The sequence below is a fragment of the Anoplopoma fimbria genome, chromosome 18 (genome assembly GCF_027596085.1).
Source record: "Anoplopoma fimbria isolate UVic2021 breed Golden Eagle Sablefish chromosome 18, Afim_UVic_2022, whole genome shotgun sequence".
In the NCBI taxonomy this organism is placed as follows: domain Eukaryota; kingdom Metazoa; phylum Chordata; class Actinopteri; order Perciformes; family Anoplopomatidae; genus Anoplopoma; species Anoplopoma fimbria.
Genome location: NC_072466.1, coordinates 12627072 through 12642062, shown reverse-complemented (window position 1 = coordinate 12642062; position 14991 = coordinate 12627072). Strand labels below are relative to the sequence as shown.

General features: G+C 39.5%; 1 protein-coding gene across 1 annotated transcript in view; it reads right to left on the bottom strand.

Annotated features, from left to right (window-relative positions):
- Positions 1–13793, bottom strand: part of kcnk3a (potassium channel, subfamily K, member 3a) — a 31583-nt gene extending 17790 nt beyond the window's left edge. The window contains exon 1 of the mRNA XM_054618573.1: positions 13435–13793. Coding sequence (XP_054474548.1) covers positions 13435–13717 — 283 coding nt within the window. The 5' untranslated portion in view covers positions 13718–13793. The remainder of the gene's footprint in view (positions 1–13434) is intronic.
- Between the last annotated feature and the right edge of the window lie 1198 nt (positions 13794–14991).

Here is a 14991-nt window from a genome sequence, read left to right as displayed (position 1 = left end):
ATTATCATTAGGCCCCAGTGTGTGACAGTCCACTTCATCCAGGTTGGCTTGTTGAGAGATTAAGCAGATGCTGGAAACAAATTGGAAAACAAATTCCCCTGGGAGACAGTACATATATATGCCAGGCGAACTACAGTGGCTTGGCACTGTCCAACCGAATCATTCCACTGCTACGAGCCAGTTGGAGTAGCGTAAAGCTAATGCAACACCCGGGTTCAACACAAGGAGAAGGTTGGAGCCGTCAGGAGCCAGTGAGTTGAGAAGAAATCACTTCAGGTTGTTTTGATAAGGACAGCAATGAAGGCGCTCTGTTTTGTCCGTGAACCATAAACATACAGTATTAGCTCCTCGCCTCTCACCTTAGTGTTTAGACGCTTTCCACGCCGCTGAGGAAACAACATGCTTGATGTGGAAAGATTTTTCTTTTGGCTTATGTATGTAGTGAGGCAGAAAAGTCTACTGAGGCTCTTCCACCATCTCTGTATGCTGTGGAGGGAGACAGTTCAGTGCTTTGGGCATATAATCAACACTGGTATAAACCCCCCTTCTGTCAGAGAGAAATGTGTGGGAGAGCTGCGTTTCATGACATTGTGAGTTCCTCAGGGAGAGTTTCTCTGGTGTGGCTGTGTGACTAGCTGTGTATCTGCTTTTTATAGCAGCAGAGGCCAGTTATTTAGTTTTTTATTCCCCCTAAATGGAGCTTCAACTGGTATTATGATTGAATTAGTAATTTCAATCAGCAGGCAATAATTTGTGTGTTATTTGTCAGGTGATGAGGTGTGCTGTGGGATTATACATGTATCACTACTGTGGCTCTATACAGTAGCTCTAATGCTTTGTGAAGGGGGTAAAAAGAGTTCAAACGGAGTAAAAAAATACAAGGACACACAGATACACACCACACGCATACCAATGTACACATAATGAGCTTTGTGTTGCCAATTTCCCATAAGCCTTCAGACATTTCTCGAAGAAATAAACAGACAATTTACGGCTCAGTGTGGGCCATAACGTTGTGTCTCTTAAGCATAATTGAGAAAAACGTCTAAATGCTTTTGTCGGAGCCTTCTTTCACATTTGTGCATAAACACTGCACGTCCCTTGAGTCAGTTCTTATGAAATGGCTTGCATGGATTTTTTTAGATTATGTTTTATAGCCAATGAACTGCAGCAGTGTGGACAACAAAAGGCATTTAATATCTGCGAGACTAAATCTCTGGAAAGACATATTGGTGAAAGTCATACATGTGAGTTTGATTAGTGAGTTTGAGTAGTGATTTACAGGGAGGTGTTGCCAGATTTGACTGAAAATAGACAATCAGAGCCTCAAACACAGCCAATTGATTTAACAGCAGAAAATAACAAATAATATTCTGACATCATTCATGTCACACTGAAATGTTACAATGTCTGACACAGTACAATTACTGTTGTGACCTTTACATACTAGGGCTGTAGTCAACCAAAGAACATTTTGGTGGACTAAAGTTTTACCTGCTTCAGCCAATCGATCGGTAGATGGGGGGGGGGGGGGGGGGGGGGGCATTCATAAATGGCCTCAGTGCAATGCATTGTAAATAAACATCACAAGCTATTTGCAGCATATTAATTAATAAAAAATACGAGCCATCGAAGTGTGCAAGGGGCTGCACCTGCACTTATAATTCGTACAAAACAATATGGCTATTCATTTGACCTATAACATCTGCACAGACCATCTGCCGATTACAACATCAGAAGGCAGCTCTTTGCAAGAGGTCAATGACTTCAAATACCTGGGTTCCTGGGTAAACTCCACAGAACAAGACCTTAAGATCAGGAAGGCAATGGCGTGGAGGGCCCTGAATGTTATGTCAAGCGTGTGGCGCTCAAATCTCCCCCGTCGCATAAAGCTGAGCCTATTTCATGCCACTGTGGAGTCCGTCCTCCTGTATGGCTGCGAAAGCTGGACCCTGACGCCCACCCTGCAGAAGTCCTTGGATGGGTGCTACACCAGGATGCTACGAGCAGTGCTGAATGTAGACCAGAATGCCCACATTACCAACAAGGATCTGTACGGGCGGCTGCCGAGGCTCAACCAGAAGGTAGCATCCAGGAGAATGAAGCTGGCCGGCCACTGCCACAGACATCGGGAGCTCCCGGCCAGCAGGCTGGTCCTGTGGGAACCAACGCGCGGGCATCGATCGCGAGGACGTTCCGCGCTAACGTACGTGGACGTGCTTAAGAAAGATGCGGGAGCTGAAAGTTCTTCAGAGCTGGCCGGGTGTATGGAGAACCGAGAGGATTGGAGACTCCGATGGAAGCTCGTCTGAGGACGACCGAGAGAGGATATTGAAATATGGGAATTCTCACTCTCTGTGATGTTAAGGTCAGGGATTTTTAATACCTGCACCCTCCTTCATAATCTCCTGATTTCACCTCACCTGGGGTTCTCCACAAATCTCTCAACCTGCACTTCATACCCTCGTCAGATTAGTTTGTATTTAAGTCCTGTTTATCAGTCCATCTTAGTTTGTTTTTGTTCTGTGTTGATTCAGTTTTGCCTTCTCTGCACAAACCATGATTAAAGATGAATTACGCTCACGTTTCGGTTACCGAACCTTCCTAATAAGCAACATTGACCGAAAGGACTGTTTGTATGCTGAACTTTCCCTGTAAAGCCTCTCTCTCTGCTGAGTACTCCGCTGCAGAAGCAACGAGCGACATTAACTTGTTACCAGCATTGTTCCTGGAATAACACCCCAGCTGAACTGTCTGCACACTGAACAAGTTTCCAATACCTTTCCTTTTCAGGTCAAGAGAAGAGACACAGTGACACAGCCTAAATCAAGAGACAGCCCCAGGACACTTTCACAGCCAGTCACTCTCTCCCACATATCTCATTTTCCAGTCACTTGACGATCTATGTTACTGTTCTTGGAAAAAAGTTGTAGATGGAGCACACAAATGATATGTAATGCACACAAATGTAGACCATGGAAATATAGTCCATCATCAGTCAAGTGAAAAACCAACAATGAATTGATCCTCTTAACAAGTTATATGATATCTTACATAAAGCTCCACTAAAACATGCCACACCTTCCAATGCACATGGGCACTCTACTTTAATTGAAGTTGATCTCACATCCACCGTCCTACTGCTGTAAATACCCAATAGACCACCAAATGTGTGTTAATCCCCTGCTGAAAATAGCCCCCAAACAAAAGCACTATTTACCCAGGTTTCAGTAATGTTTGGTGAAAACGACAGTGCCCAGCTGCAGTTTTTCAGCTTTTTCATAAAAATAAACTATAGTTTTGTGATACATTTTTAAAGATTTACACTAAAGGAAACAAATGGGCCTGCACTTGAATACCACAGAAAAATTACTGAGACACATTTCAGTTATTTAAATCAATATCAAATTACCAACTGGACTAATTAGGACATTAATCGAACCACTGTGACTAGCCAACACTAAAAGCTCTGGGTTGTAGAGAGCCGCATAATTCAATTTTCCAGGATATGAGATTATAGGCTATTCAGAGAAAAAGTAGAGAAAAGGGTTTTCATTTCTGGTCAAATAAACCTCAAAGGAGTCAGTTTGCCATAGAATAGCAGAGACTTAATATGTAATTTAGTGTATATTTATACTGTGGACGATAATCAGTAGGAAACTTCTAGTGAAAGAGATTCAGATCTCACTACTGTGTACTATTTTATTTGGTTAAACTCCAGTCAGCCCCCGCTGGATTATGAAGTCTAATAAATACAAAGTCATGTTTTGTTTAGTGAGTCAGGCAAGCATTCAATTTTCCATTGAGGCAGCGCAGCATAAAGCAGACGTACAATAGGTAAACATTGGCTGGTCATGTGAACAGAGCAGCAGCAGCAATGAGAGTCACTTCTGTCAACTTTCTCAGACGTTACTACTTCAGATCCAGAACAGCAACAAGCTCTCTAAGCCAATAATAGCTGGGGATGTTTTAACATTTCTCTCTGAACACTTTTTTTGGACCCACAGCTCAGTGAAATTGGGGCCTTTGATGCTAAAATCAAAGCAAAATTGTTTAGGCTCTTTTAATTAAAAAGACTGAATGTTGCAAGCCCTGGAAATAACATGCAAGACCTATTAAACACTTTGACACACAGGGATTTGTTTAATTTGTGTCTAATTATTTATACAGCTGTTCGCTGATGGAGGTGTTGGTGTGTTTTACTTCGGTAATATTTATCCTATTCAGTAACAATAAATATGATTACGAAAACACAGATCCCATTAAAATACACTTAACTGGAGCGCTGCCGTCTTCATTTAAGTTTTATTGCTCATTCAGGTCCACTTAGTAAACTCAGAAACTTTAGTGGACTTTGTTTACCAAAACAAGTTAAAAGTTTAATTCATCTCCTTTATAATTATTGTCTGGTTTCAGGCGTAAACAAAAAGAACAAGAGTACAAATTTATGGGATTTTGGCCAGTTGGTAATCTTTTCCAGTACATAGTGAGAGGACAGGCATCAAACCTGTCCAATGTGATCTCACATTACTTGAAATGACCATGACATCAACACAACACACTACGTGATTGTGGCACGGTATGTGTTAAAATTACGTGCGAGCACCATGGAAACAATGCCAATTGGAAAATCAATCAGGATCCTTTTTTATGATGTGAATTCCCAGGATCAACAGATTTTTTTTGTTAATCATTCCATGATGTTTTCTTTCCTGAAAGTAACAAAGTAGTTTTCTTGCCTAAACGTAACGTTGAATGGTTTCTGTGGTGACACGTAATCCAAACACAGTCTAAGCCGATGTGCTGTCAAGAGGTCGTGGTCATTTCTCGTATTTCTGTGAGATCACGATGAATCTAACTCTGATCCATCACTAGTAGCGGTTGTATGTTGTCTCATGAAATCACAGTCAATTAGCATTGACCACAGTGTGAAGATGGACGGTGTAGGTATCCAAGTTGAAAAAGTGAGAGTTCAATGGGTTTCAAGTTAATCTTAGGGCTTGCAAGGTGATTAATAAATAGGGATATGTGTTGCCATATTGCAACAATGCGCAATTGTTGAAAGTCCCATAAAATCTAATTTTTACTATCTACTATCTATATTTAATAATTTTCATTCAAAATCGTTCATTTAATTCAGTCATCATCAACATGTTTTTCAATCAAATTTACATAACATTCTCCATTTTAACCCAATTTCACCCATGTAGAAGTAAAATACGTGGTTCCTCTCTCTAGTGAAGCAAAGAATAACGGCACAATTGAGGCATCTGCTCCTCAGAATGCCTTCGCATCTTCCCTTCTCATTTGGGTGCAGCGCCCGTGGTCTATGTTGTCCTTCCTGACCGGATCAGGTTGCACAAAGCTGTGGCTTGTCTTTTTCCCCAGAAACAACAGTTTAGAGAGAATTCCCTTTTCTCTTGATGTACACCTTGATCCTTCTGTTAAAGCTATAATATCCAGTGGTGTAATTTATAATCCAGCTAATACGGTACACATACAAAATGTCTGCAATTACTAAGTGTTATTTCAATAAGGTTTTTTCCCCTTGTAAATGTAATCAGAAATTGTAGCTGAGTCCTATATATGCCAATTACAGTCCAATAGGTTGAATGCACAGTTCACATCCATATTCTCATATAAAGTTGTTACCATATGGAAACAAATTAGTTTTGCCATTTTACAAAAAAGGGTCGCATCTAAATGTTAATTTACCCCATATAGTAATTTTTTTTTTTCTTGAAAGGCAATTTGCCTAAATATTGAACAATTAGTCAACCTTGGTTGCCCTCAGATCATTATCTTCCCAGTGTCAGAAAAGGGAAGTGCAAACAAGACTTCCTGGTCATGTGATACAAATCCTTGCACTATGACTTTTATTATCAGTACAGTTGATTTCAATTTCCGAGATATTGCTGAGTTTCCACGCCTGCCAGCATTTCAACTTGCTCAGAGCTGTTTCAAATTACGTCTGAAGGGCTGATACCTCCTTCCCTGACCCATGGACACTTATAGCTGTCTTTGTTTTGAAGTTTGTGATCTTCTTGTAACCTTAGTGACATAAACTCTAGAAGGGGCAAATCAAACAAAGAGTCAATCAAACATTAGTCATCCTATCAGCTCGAGGCAGCACTGACTCAATGACTGTCCACTGTTCTTTCTTAATTCACATACTGCTAACATGCACATATATGTCATGTACAGTTTCTCCTGTGTCATATCGGATCTGGAAAAACCCGTTTTAAGTCTGATATGTAATTTCACAAAACAAAAACAGAGCTATCTTCCATTTCTTTCGTCAATTTTTTTTTTTTTACAATTTTTATGTCACATTACATCTCAGTCTGTCTGCATGTTGATTGAGGAGGGCAGCGGTTAACGGCAGAAAACGACATTGGGTTATGCAAGGTAATTCTAGGGCCTGTGTAAGCAAGCACCAGAGAGAGTTATAGTTACCTTATCTCCCAAATCACTTAATACACAGCAGCAGCTACACAGCAGGACCCGGATCAATTCCCCAATTCAATCAAACTGTAAACTGAAACAGCTCTGGATGATTATATACAATCACTTGTCAATTGATTCATTACAGATAAGCTGCATGAAGCACTTCTAAAATAAAATAGTTTTTAGAGCTGTCAGTTGCCATGTTTCAAATCAATTGACTAGCAAATTTTAAATGAGCTTTCGAAAGGATGCAAAGAAGGAAGTGCCAATGAGGCACCTTTACATCATTTGGTTTGAGCGAATAAACTCTGCTACAGCAAAGTTTGATCAGAAAATGCTTAGGCATGTCTGTAATCTACAAAACAGAGTAGAAGAAGTAGAGGTTGGCATCTGGAAACAAAACAAGTCGGCTTGGCCATCTAACTCATCTACGAGAGCAATACGGAGAGTCCGCAGGATACTTCAAAATATGCATGAAAATATGTTAATGGTAAAACAACTACTAAAAGCGCTGGTGATATTAAAGATGTTCCATGGAAGATAAAGCAAACAAACAATCAAAAGCCTCTACAGTATTTTTTGGCTTGTTAATCTGAACTTCAATAGGTAGCTGAGCTATGGTCTTTATCATGGAACAACACAAAAAACTTCACAACAAGACAAAAGCCTTAAGCGGCTCTGTGTGTCTGTATTTAGCCAGAGTGGTGTTTTAAACTAAATGGTTCTACTAGCATGGCAATATGCTCACAATGAAAATTCCAAACATGCTGGTGTTTAGATGTAATGGTGAGCATGTTACCATCTCTATGCCATTTGTTATATTATTAGCACAATAATGTCATTAGTTTTGCAGGTATTTGGTCATAAACAAAAGAGTTGGACAATCTTAAACTTTGACCTGAATGTGACGCTAGATGAAAGTTAAAGGATAACCAAAATTATTGCAAGTAATTCTGAGGGCTCCATGAATGACATTAAAATCCATCTAGTTGTCGAGACATTTCTACCTGAACAACAAATGTCAACCTTATGGTGGCACTTGAGAAAAGGTAAGAGGATCGCAAACATTTGGATTCGTCGTCTAGGAAACCATGATTATCTGTACAAAGTTTTGTTCCAATCCAGCTCGATTACAGACAGATGAACAAAGTATAAGAAAGCTCTTCATTCTGTTTGATGTGATTATACTTGATGAAAGCTACAGCGTAACCGAAGCACGTTTACGTCTATATATGTTGAAATAAATGATTTTCATGAAAGCGCTTTCATCCCATAACTTCATACAGAGAAACCCATAAGAAGCATCTCTATTGTCTCACTAATGATGCCAATAGATCACCAGATGACTGAGTGCAATGCAGTTGTATATTTATTTGTACCGTCTCCTTGCCGACGCTCTCTGAGATGTCCTGAAGTATCCATCTCCCTCTGTCTGTCTGGTGATGATAGGAGTCAGTGTGGAATAGCTAGGAAGAGTTATATTCTTTGTGCACTCAACCACTTACTTAATCTGACTAAATAATAATGATAATACTAATGTAAGTAATCACTGTTAATAATTCAGGATCTGACCTCTAATTATTCAACTGCAAATGGATATTTTATTCATTGCGAGTCCACATATAGAAACATTAGATGCACTGACCCAGAGAGAATTTGCTGCGCTTTTTCACCTACAGCCTGCTTCACATTCACACACTAATGTGCTTCAGCACTTGGTAGCTTTCCAGTACATCAACAACTGATGCACCGCTGGTGACGGAGCAACTACACCAGAGCTGGAAAGGCTTCAGCTCTCTGATCCAAGACACTTTTGACATGATGGAGGAGTGCTGCCTGCAAACCAACAAGCAGGTTTTCCTCACAAACTCCAATGCTTTAACACTGACTGGATGCTATCTGTTGGGATTATAGCAACTCGTACAGATTGCATGCCCTGAATGCATTTGTACTCACTTCCTCTCTCTACAATTATGAAGTCTCACTGACTACAAACGATGAGCTCTTCTATGGAAAACACTGAGGTCATGTCTACCGAATCTGCTAGATGCCAAAAGATCTTTGAACATAGAGTACTTAACAAGAGGTGATTCACAATAATAAAAATCCAGGAGGGATTTTTTTTTTTCTAACCACAACCATATGGTGACTTTAAAGGGTCCTGTCTAAAAAACGTTTTGTTTATGAGCCTAAGAGGAGGAATAATGACTTCAGAGATTAGATATTAGACAATAGGTCAAAAGTCAAAAAGTGATCTTTTGCAAGATTCATTCTTCACAATTTAAAAGAACTAGATCACTTGGTAGTTAAAGGGTAATTTCAAACAAATTATGAAGAAACATAGTGTCTCAATTACTCCTGGTGATATAAAACTGTTTTGGTTGTCTGGGAATTTATTTTGGAAATAAACAATTATTTAAAATTTATTTCAAAATAAACATTCAGTGGCCTTATTAATCTATACAACCCACAGCACACAGGCTTTTTTAAAAGACTAGAATGTAGTTCTGCTGAAATTTTCCAGAAATTAAATCCTGTCTACCTCCATTGAATTTGGCCAAAATCGCGATACAGATATCTCAATTCTTGGACATACAAAATGGAAGCTGCTTGGCTAGACACAGCTAAAGATAACTGAGATTTTTTAATTTCATTTGTGTGAACCGACCCTTTAAATTGCTTTTAAAATACTGTAAAAAAACACAACTGTGTCAACATTAATTAAAAAACTCAAAAACATAAATTCTGGATAATTTGTATTCTGCAATACCTGCACATGGAAACCACAGTATAGTTAAGCTAAAGGAAGGTTGTGGATCTAGAAAATTAAATGTATTTAAAGGTATATGGTAATGTTTAGTAGGGTAATTAAAGGTATAATATAGTAAGGTTACTGAAAAAAGTTACCATACTAAACTATAAACCGTTAAATGCAGGTGTGTAACAGAGCATGAACTCCTGTCTCCTGCAAAGTCAGACGTGCTACTCCCCAATCCACCACCCTGACTTCTCCACCTTTACTTTCTGTCTCTTTACAAAAACTACTTCTTACATTGATACTGAACGTTGGTGTTCAACCATAATTGTGAGGTGCGTAATCAACCAATATGCTATGCAATATGCTGCAACAATAAGAAAAAGAAAGTTGTTCCAATCAATACCGTTAATAGGGAGGTCTGTTCTGGAAAAAGATCATGTTATGTATGTCATTTCCAATACAAGAATTCCATTCACCTCCATTGAATTGGTGGTGGAAGAAGAATTGTCACTGTTACTCAAAACTTTCTGCATAACTTCATACTACCGGAAGTAAGAGAAAACAAATGTATATTGTGTGTGTTTAATTTGATTAACATAAGTTGTGTAACCATACTGTGATATGATATTGTGTGTTACACAATATGACATGTATGTCAACATGAGATGAAAAAAAACAACATCAAATCAGCTGCCCAAGAAGAGCAACACAATAGGATCCTTCACTTATCAGATGTCGTACAGTACATCCGATAACACACAGAAGTTATGAGCCATGTCTTATTTGTGAGACAGTGTGTCATGTGTCCTCTATGAGGTTTGTAGTTGACCTTGAACAGCAGCCTGGGCGGTGAGTTCAATGTGTCATCAGCGTGACGTGCATCCCTGGAGGTGGTTCACTGAGTTTGTACCCAGGAGGAGAGCTTCCCCAGCCCCAGACTTTTATCCACTCCTTCCATATTGAAGCAGTTTCTCATTTATTTTCCCCTTGTGATGTTCACACAAACATCACATTTCGTCTCCCCTCTCCTATCTTGCTGAGTAAATGGACACCCTGCCCTCTGCCTCCCCTCTCCTCTGTGGAAAGTGATGACTGATACGACTTCTCCTCCCTACTTCACTTATGTTAAATTATTAGTAGAGAATGCTCGGGCCAGATCTTGTCATGTGTTGGTTTCCTATGGGGGTTTTGCATTTTTAGAAATATGAAAAGTGCGTATTTGGTCATAGCTTCCCAGGAAATGATGTGTTCTAATATGGACACGCTATGTGTTATATACAATATGAATTTCAACAAGACTGACTTGTTACTGTTTTACTTGATTTTTCATACAGAGAACACCATGTCATGTTTTCACATCATCTCTATCACTAGGGTCCCTGGGGTGTCCTGTGTTGGATCTGAATGTCCTGAGGCCTCATTTTTAAACTAACTGTATGCCTAATTTCAAAGTATATGACAGGAAATATGAGGTTCAGGTCTATTCTTATACTTTGGTAAGTGACACACATAGTTTTATCCTCTTTTATCCTGAGAACATTTTAAATAAATCACATCTATAGCTCAGTTTTAGCTTCAAAGAAAAGCTTTAAAGGTTCACCCTCATAACGTGGCTCAGCATTTGGACCTCACTGCAAGTCATGGCTGCAAGATATTGAGTGTACAGTAGAGTATCTTCAGTGTTAATGTTGTGTGCCAGGAAGACAACGGAACAGCAAGGGTTTGGTGTTGTCATTAATACTTAATGGCAGGCTGAAACGGCAATCACTGTGTTTGTAGCGGCCGCTGGGCTCACAATTACAGAACGCAGTTACAGACACCCGGGCTTGGGTTAGTGTACAATTAGCCGCCTGCATCTGATAGGGTTACAAGTCACAGGTCACTACTGACAACTGCCCCGGCCTCTAAACACAGGAGGAAGACTCAGATAGGATGTGATAAGGAAGGCTTCTTAAGAGATGAAAAGGAGATGTTAAAGCGAGACTGTGTGACTTTAATAAGAATAAAAAACAATCTACCTCTTACATATAAATAGCTTAATTTATAAGCAATAAAATGCAACATTTTAGATGGTCAATACACTCAAGTCTTATGCCACTTCAGTCTTACTTGGTCTGGTGTGACAGGTAGTTTATGTTGGCTGATAGGTAATGCTTGACTTCATGGCCCTTTTTCTAGCACGTCACAGATAAACAGGGTGTCTTCAAAGCAACTTATTTAAGAGAAATCATTCAAATGTAATGCCTGTAAATTCCAACTGTGGCCACAGTGGTCGCTGTAACTTACATATAGCTGCTTTAAAGGTGTAACCTTAAAAATGACAAATATTCAGACGAAGGTAAACAATTCATGCTTTTCTTTTGTTTTCTCTCATTTTCTAATATTTAACATGTCTGACTGGGTCAAGCCTGGAGTTGTAGCTACAAGCAGAGTGTTATGCAAAGAGCAGAGTGAAGTTGAAATTAAATAACAAACAGGCTCAGATTGCAGGCTGTGTGATAAAGTGAGTAAAGAGATGGGAGCCTTGTGGTGTTGCAGGACCTTTTGGAGCAGGAATAATGAGTTAGAGCAGAAGAGAAGAGGCAAAAGAATGTCTCATAACTTAAGTTTCCTGGAGCATCTTCTGCAAAAACAACCTTTAGTTATGAGCAGCAGAATTTCATATTTGGAGAGAAGCTTGTCCTAGTCCTGTACTTTACTACTGCAATTTTGAATTTGAAGCAACCCCTTTTTAATGCTACAATTATAAAAAATGCTCAAGTATGAAAGGCTCTGATGAAAACCTGCTTGTCAAGGTTCAATTTTAAAAAAAAAAGGTCTGCATGAAGCAATACACTCAATGTTAACACTGCAATAAAGGGGCTTCAAGCTGCCACCCACACCTCACGCTGATGTGAAAAACTTAACAAGATTTAGTATGATGATCGTATTTATGGTATTTTTAACCTTCTTCGCATAGTTTTATCCTCTTTTATCCTGAGAACATTTTAAATAAATCACATCTATAGCTCAGTTTTAGCTTCAAAGAAAAGCTTTAAAGGTTCACCCTCATAACGTGGCTCAGCATTTGGACCTCACTGCAAGTCATGGCTGCAAGATATTGAGTGTACAGTAGAGTATCTTCAGTGTTAATGTTGTGTGCCAGAAAGACAACGGAACAGCAAGGGTTTGGTGTTGTCATTAATACTTAATGGCAGGCTGAAACGGCAATCACTGTGTTTGTAGTCATAGAATAATCCTGTAAATTGGAAGTTAAATGCCATGTTATCAGACTTTAGATTATCAGCATTTCATGATATATGATTATAATACAGCTGTAGGGGTTTTATAGTGCACCTGTTGAGTTTAAAAATAATATCGCATTTTATGGTATTTCCTCCGTCTATGGTATCATTATAGCATATCATATTGTGTTATGTACCTATAAGCATCATTTCTATGTCTTCAGCTGCTGAACTGAAGTAAGTATCAGTGATACTTGTTCTTTGTTTAAGTATTTCCATTTCATTCTATGGTATACTTCTTCTCCACTTTTTATACATTTTGAAACATGTACCAGACCGTTACAGGTGCTAGTTTCTGTAGGTTCAGATTTTACACCAAAAATATGATGATCTTATAAAATTAGATGCATTGTTATTGATCAGACTACACAGGTGGCCTACACATACTGTAAGCAAACAAACTACAGCAGCAAAATGATATGTAGCATTAAAACAACAGAGGCTAAAACTCACTGTTGCAATTTTTCTGCATTATGAGTTTTAATTTTGATACTTAGAGTATTGATACAGCTTTTTTCAAAGCAGGGTTTTTATTTGTAATGGAGTGTTTTACATTGCAGTATTGCTACTTTTGCTTTTTTGAATATATAATATCAAGAAAGGATATCTGGTTGAAGCATATGGGGGTTTGTAACACTGTCCACCTGTTGTGTGTTACTCTTACTGAGTTAATGAATATGCTCAATCTGTATGACTCATAGTAATATATTGATCCTTTAAGTAATAATTTAAAATGTTTGTTGTATCTGCTAATGTTTCTTTTAGCATTCAGTCTTGATGTGATGATAAAACAGCTGGCTAGCAGCTTATTCATGGGTTTACAGACATGAATCTGGCCTCAAATGAATCAGAAAAATATTTTTGACCCAATATATCAACTTTTTTTTGTTACAATAAAAAAAATAAAAATGGCCAAAGTTCCGAGACATGACCTCAGTGACTTACCTATGGTGGTGATCACAGTAATGGCGAAGTAAAAAGAGCCGGCAAATTTCCACTGCACCCCGGCTTTGTGCGGCTTCAGCTTCAGCACCACCTCCTCCAGCTTATCAAAGTCCTCCGTGGACAGTTTGAAGGTCTTGAGCAGCATTTCTTTATTCAGGTCCAGGTCCCTCCTCTGGGTCGTCTCCGCCCGGGACTCCAGCGCGTCGAAGATCGCCGCGCCGACTATCAGGTAGGTGAAGGTGCAGATGATGAGGGCGAGGGTCCTCACGTTTTGCCTCTTCATGGTGGTGCGGGTGCGTGTCAGGGGGACGGGCGGAGTGTCAGTGCGGGTCTGGAGGACGGGGAGCTCGGCTGGCTCATGGCTGTGCAGCTCTGACGGAGCAGAGAGGCTCTCTGATGACTTTATGAGCCGAGGAGCTGTTCATTCAGCACCACGCCCCCCCCCCCCACTCACCCACCCCTTCCTGACTTCCCTCCCTCCCTCCCACTGGCGGAATCCTCCCCCATCCACCCCTCCACCACCCCATCTTTATCTGCCTCCCATCTCATTGCGTGAATCCCAGTTTAACCCTCGCTGCAAAAAAAACCCTGATTGGACCAACTTTGGGTTGTTACCGAGTATATTTACTCAAGTAGCCTACTGCTTAACTGTATTTTCATTTATTGCTATACTTCATACTTCCAACAACTGTGTAAATTAAGGTGCACATTTTTATTGTGTGATATTTTAGCTGCAGTGGTTGGGAGATTATTTATAATTACTCTTGGTGGGGGTTTGGCCGGGCATGAATGTGAACATCACTTACATTACATTACATTACATTACAGTCATTTAGCAGACGCTTTTATCCAAAGCGACTTACAATCAGTAGTATATTGCATATCATTCACCCATTCATGACAGGCTACCATGCAAGGTGCCACCATCAGACTCTAACTAACATTCATGCAACATCCAGTCCACACCGATGGCAAGCCTTCGGGAGCAACTTGGGGTTAAGTGTCTTGCCCAAGGACACATTGACTGCCGGGTATCGAATTGGAAACCCTCTGATTGGAGAACTACCTTGCTCTCCACTACGCCACAGCCGCCCACTTACAAGTTTTTAGTATCAGCATGTTGCAGTATGTATAAACAGTAAATCTGCTCTTTCATCATCTTTTAATACATGAATTAGAAAGCAATATAAAAAAGTTTTAAAACCCCCAAATGTGTAATCCCTAAATCATTCTTTAATTAACCAAATTCCTTTACATATGATCAACAAATAAGTGATCATCTAATAACGATGCCATTTAAGCAGTCAATTAAAAATGTATTATTGCTATTACTTATTCTCTTTGTGAACACCCTCAGTAATAATCTTAAGGTATATTAAATTCCCCTTACTTACCTGTATTACCTCTATTGCGTTTTTACATTATTATATTTACGTTGTGTTTATTTTCTATATTATCTACGCCAGGAGTATCATGCAATCGGTCATGAGTGTGCTTGTATCCGTGAGTGAGTGAGTGAGTGAGTGAGTGAGTGAGTGAGTGAGTGAGTGAGTGAGT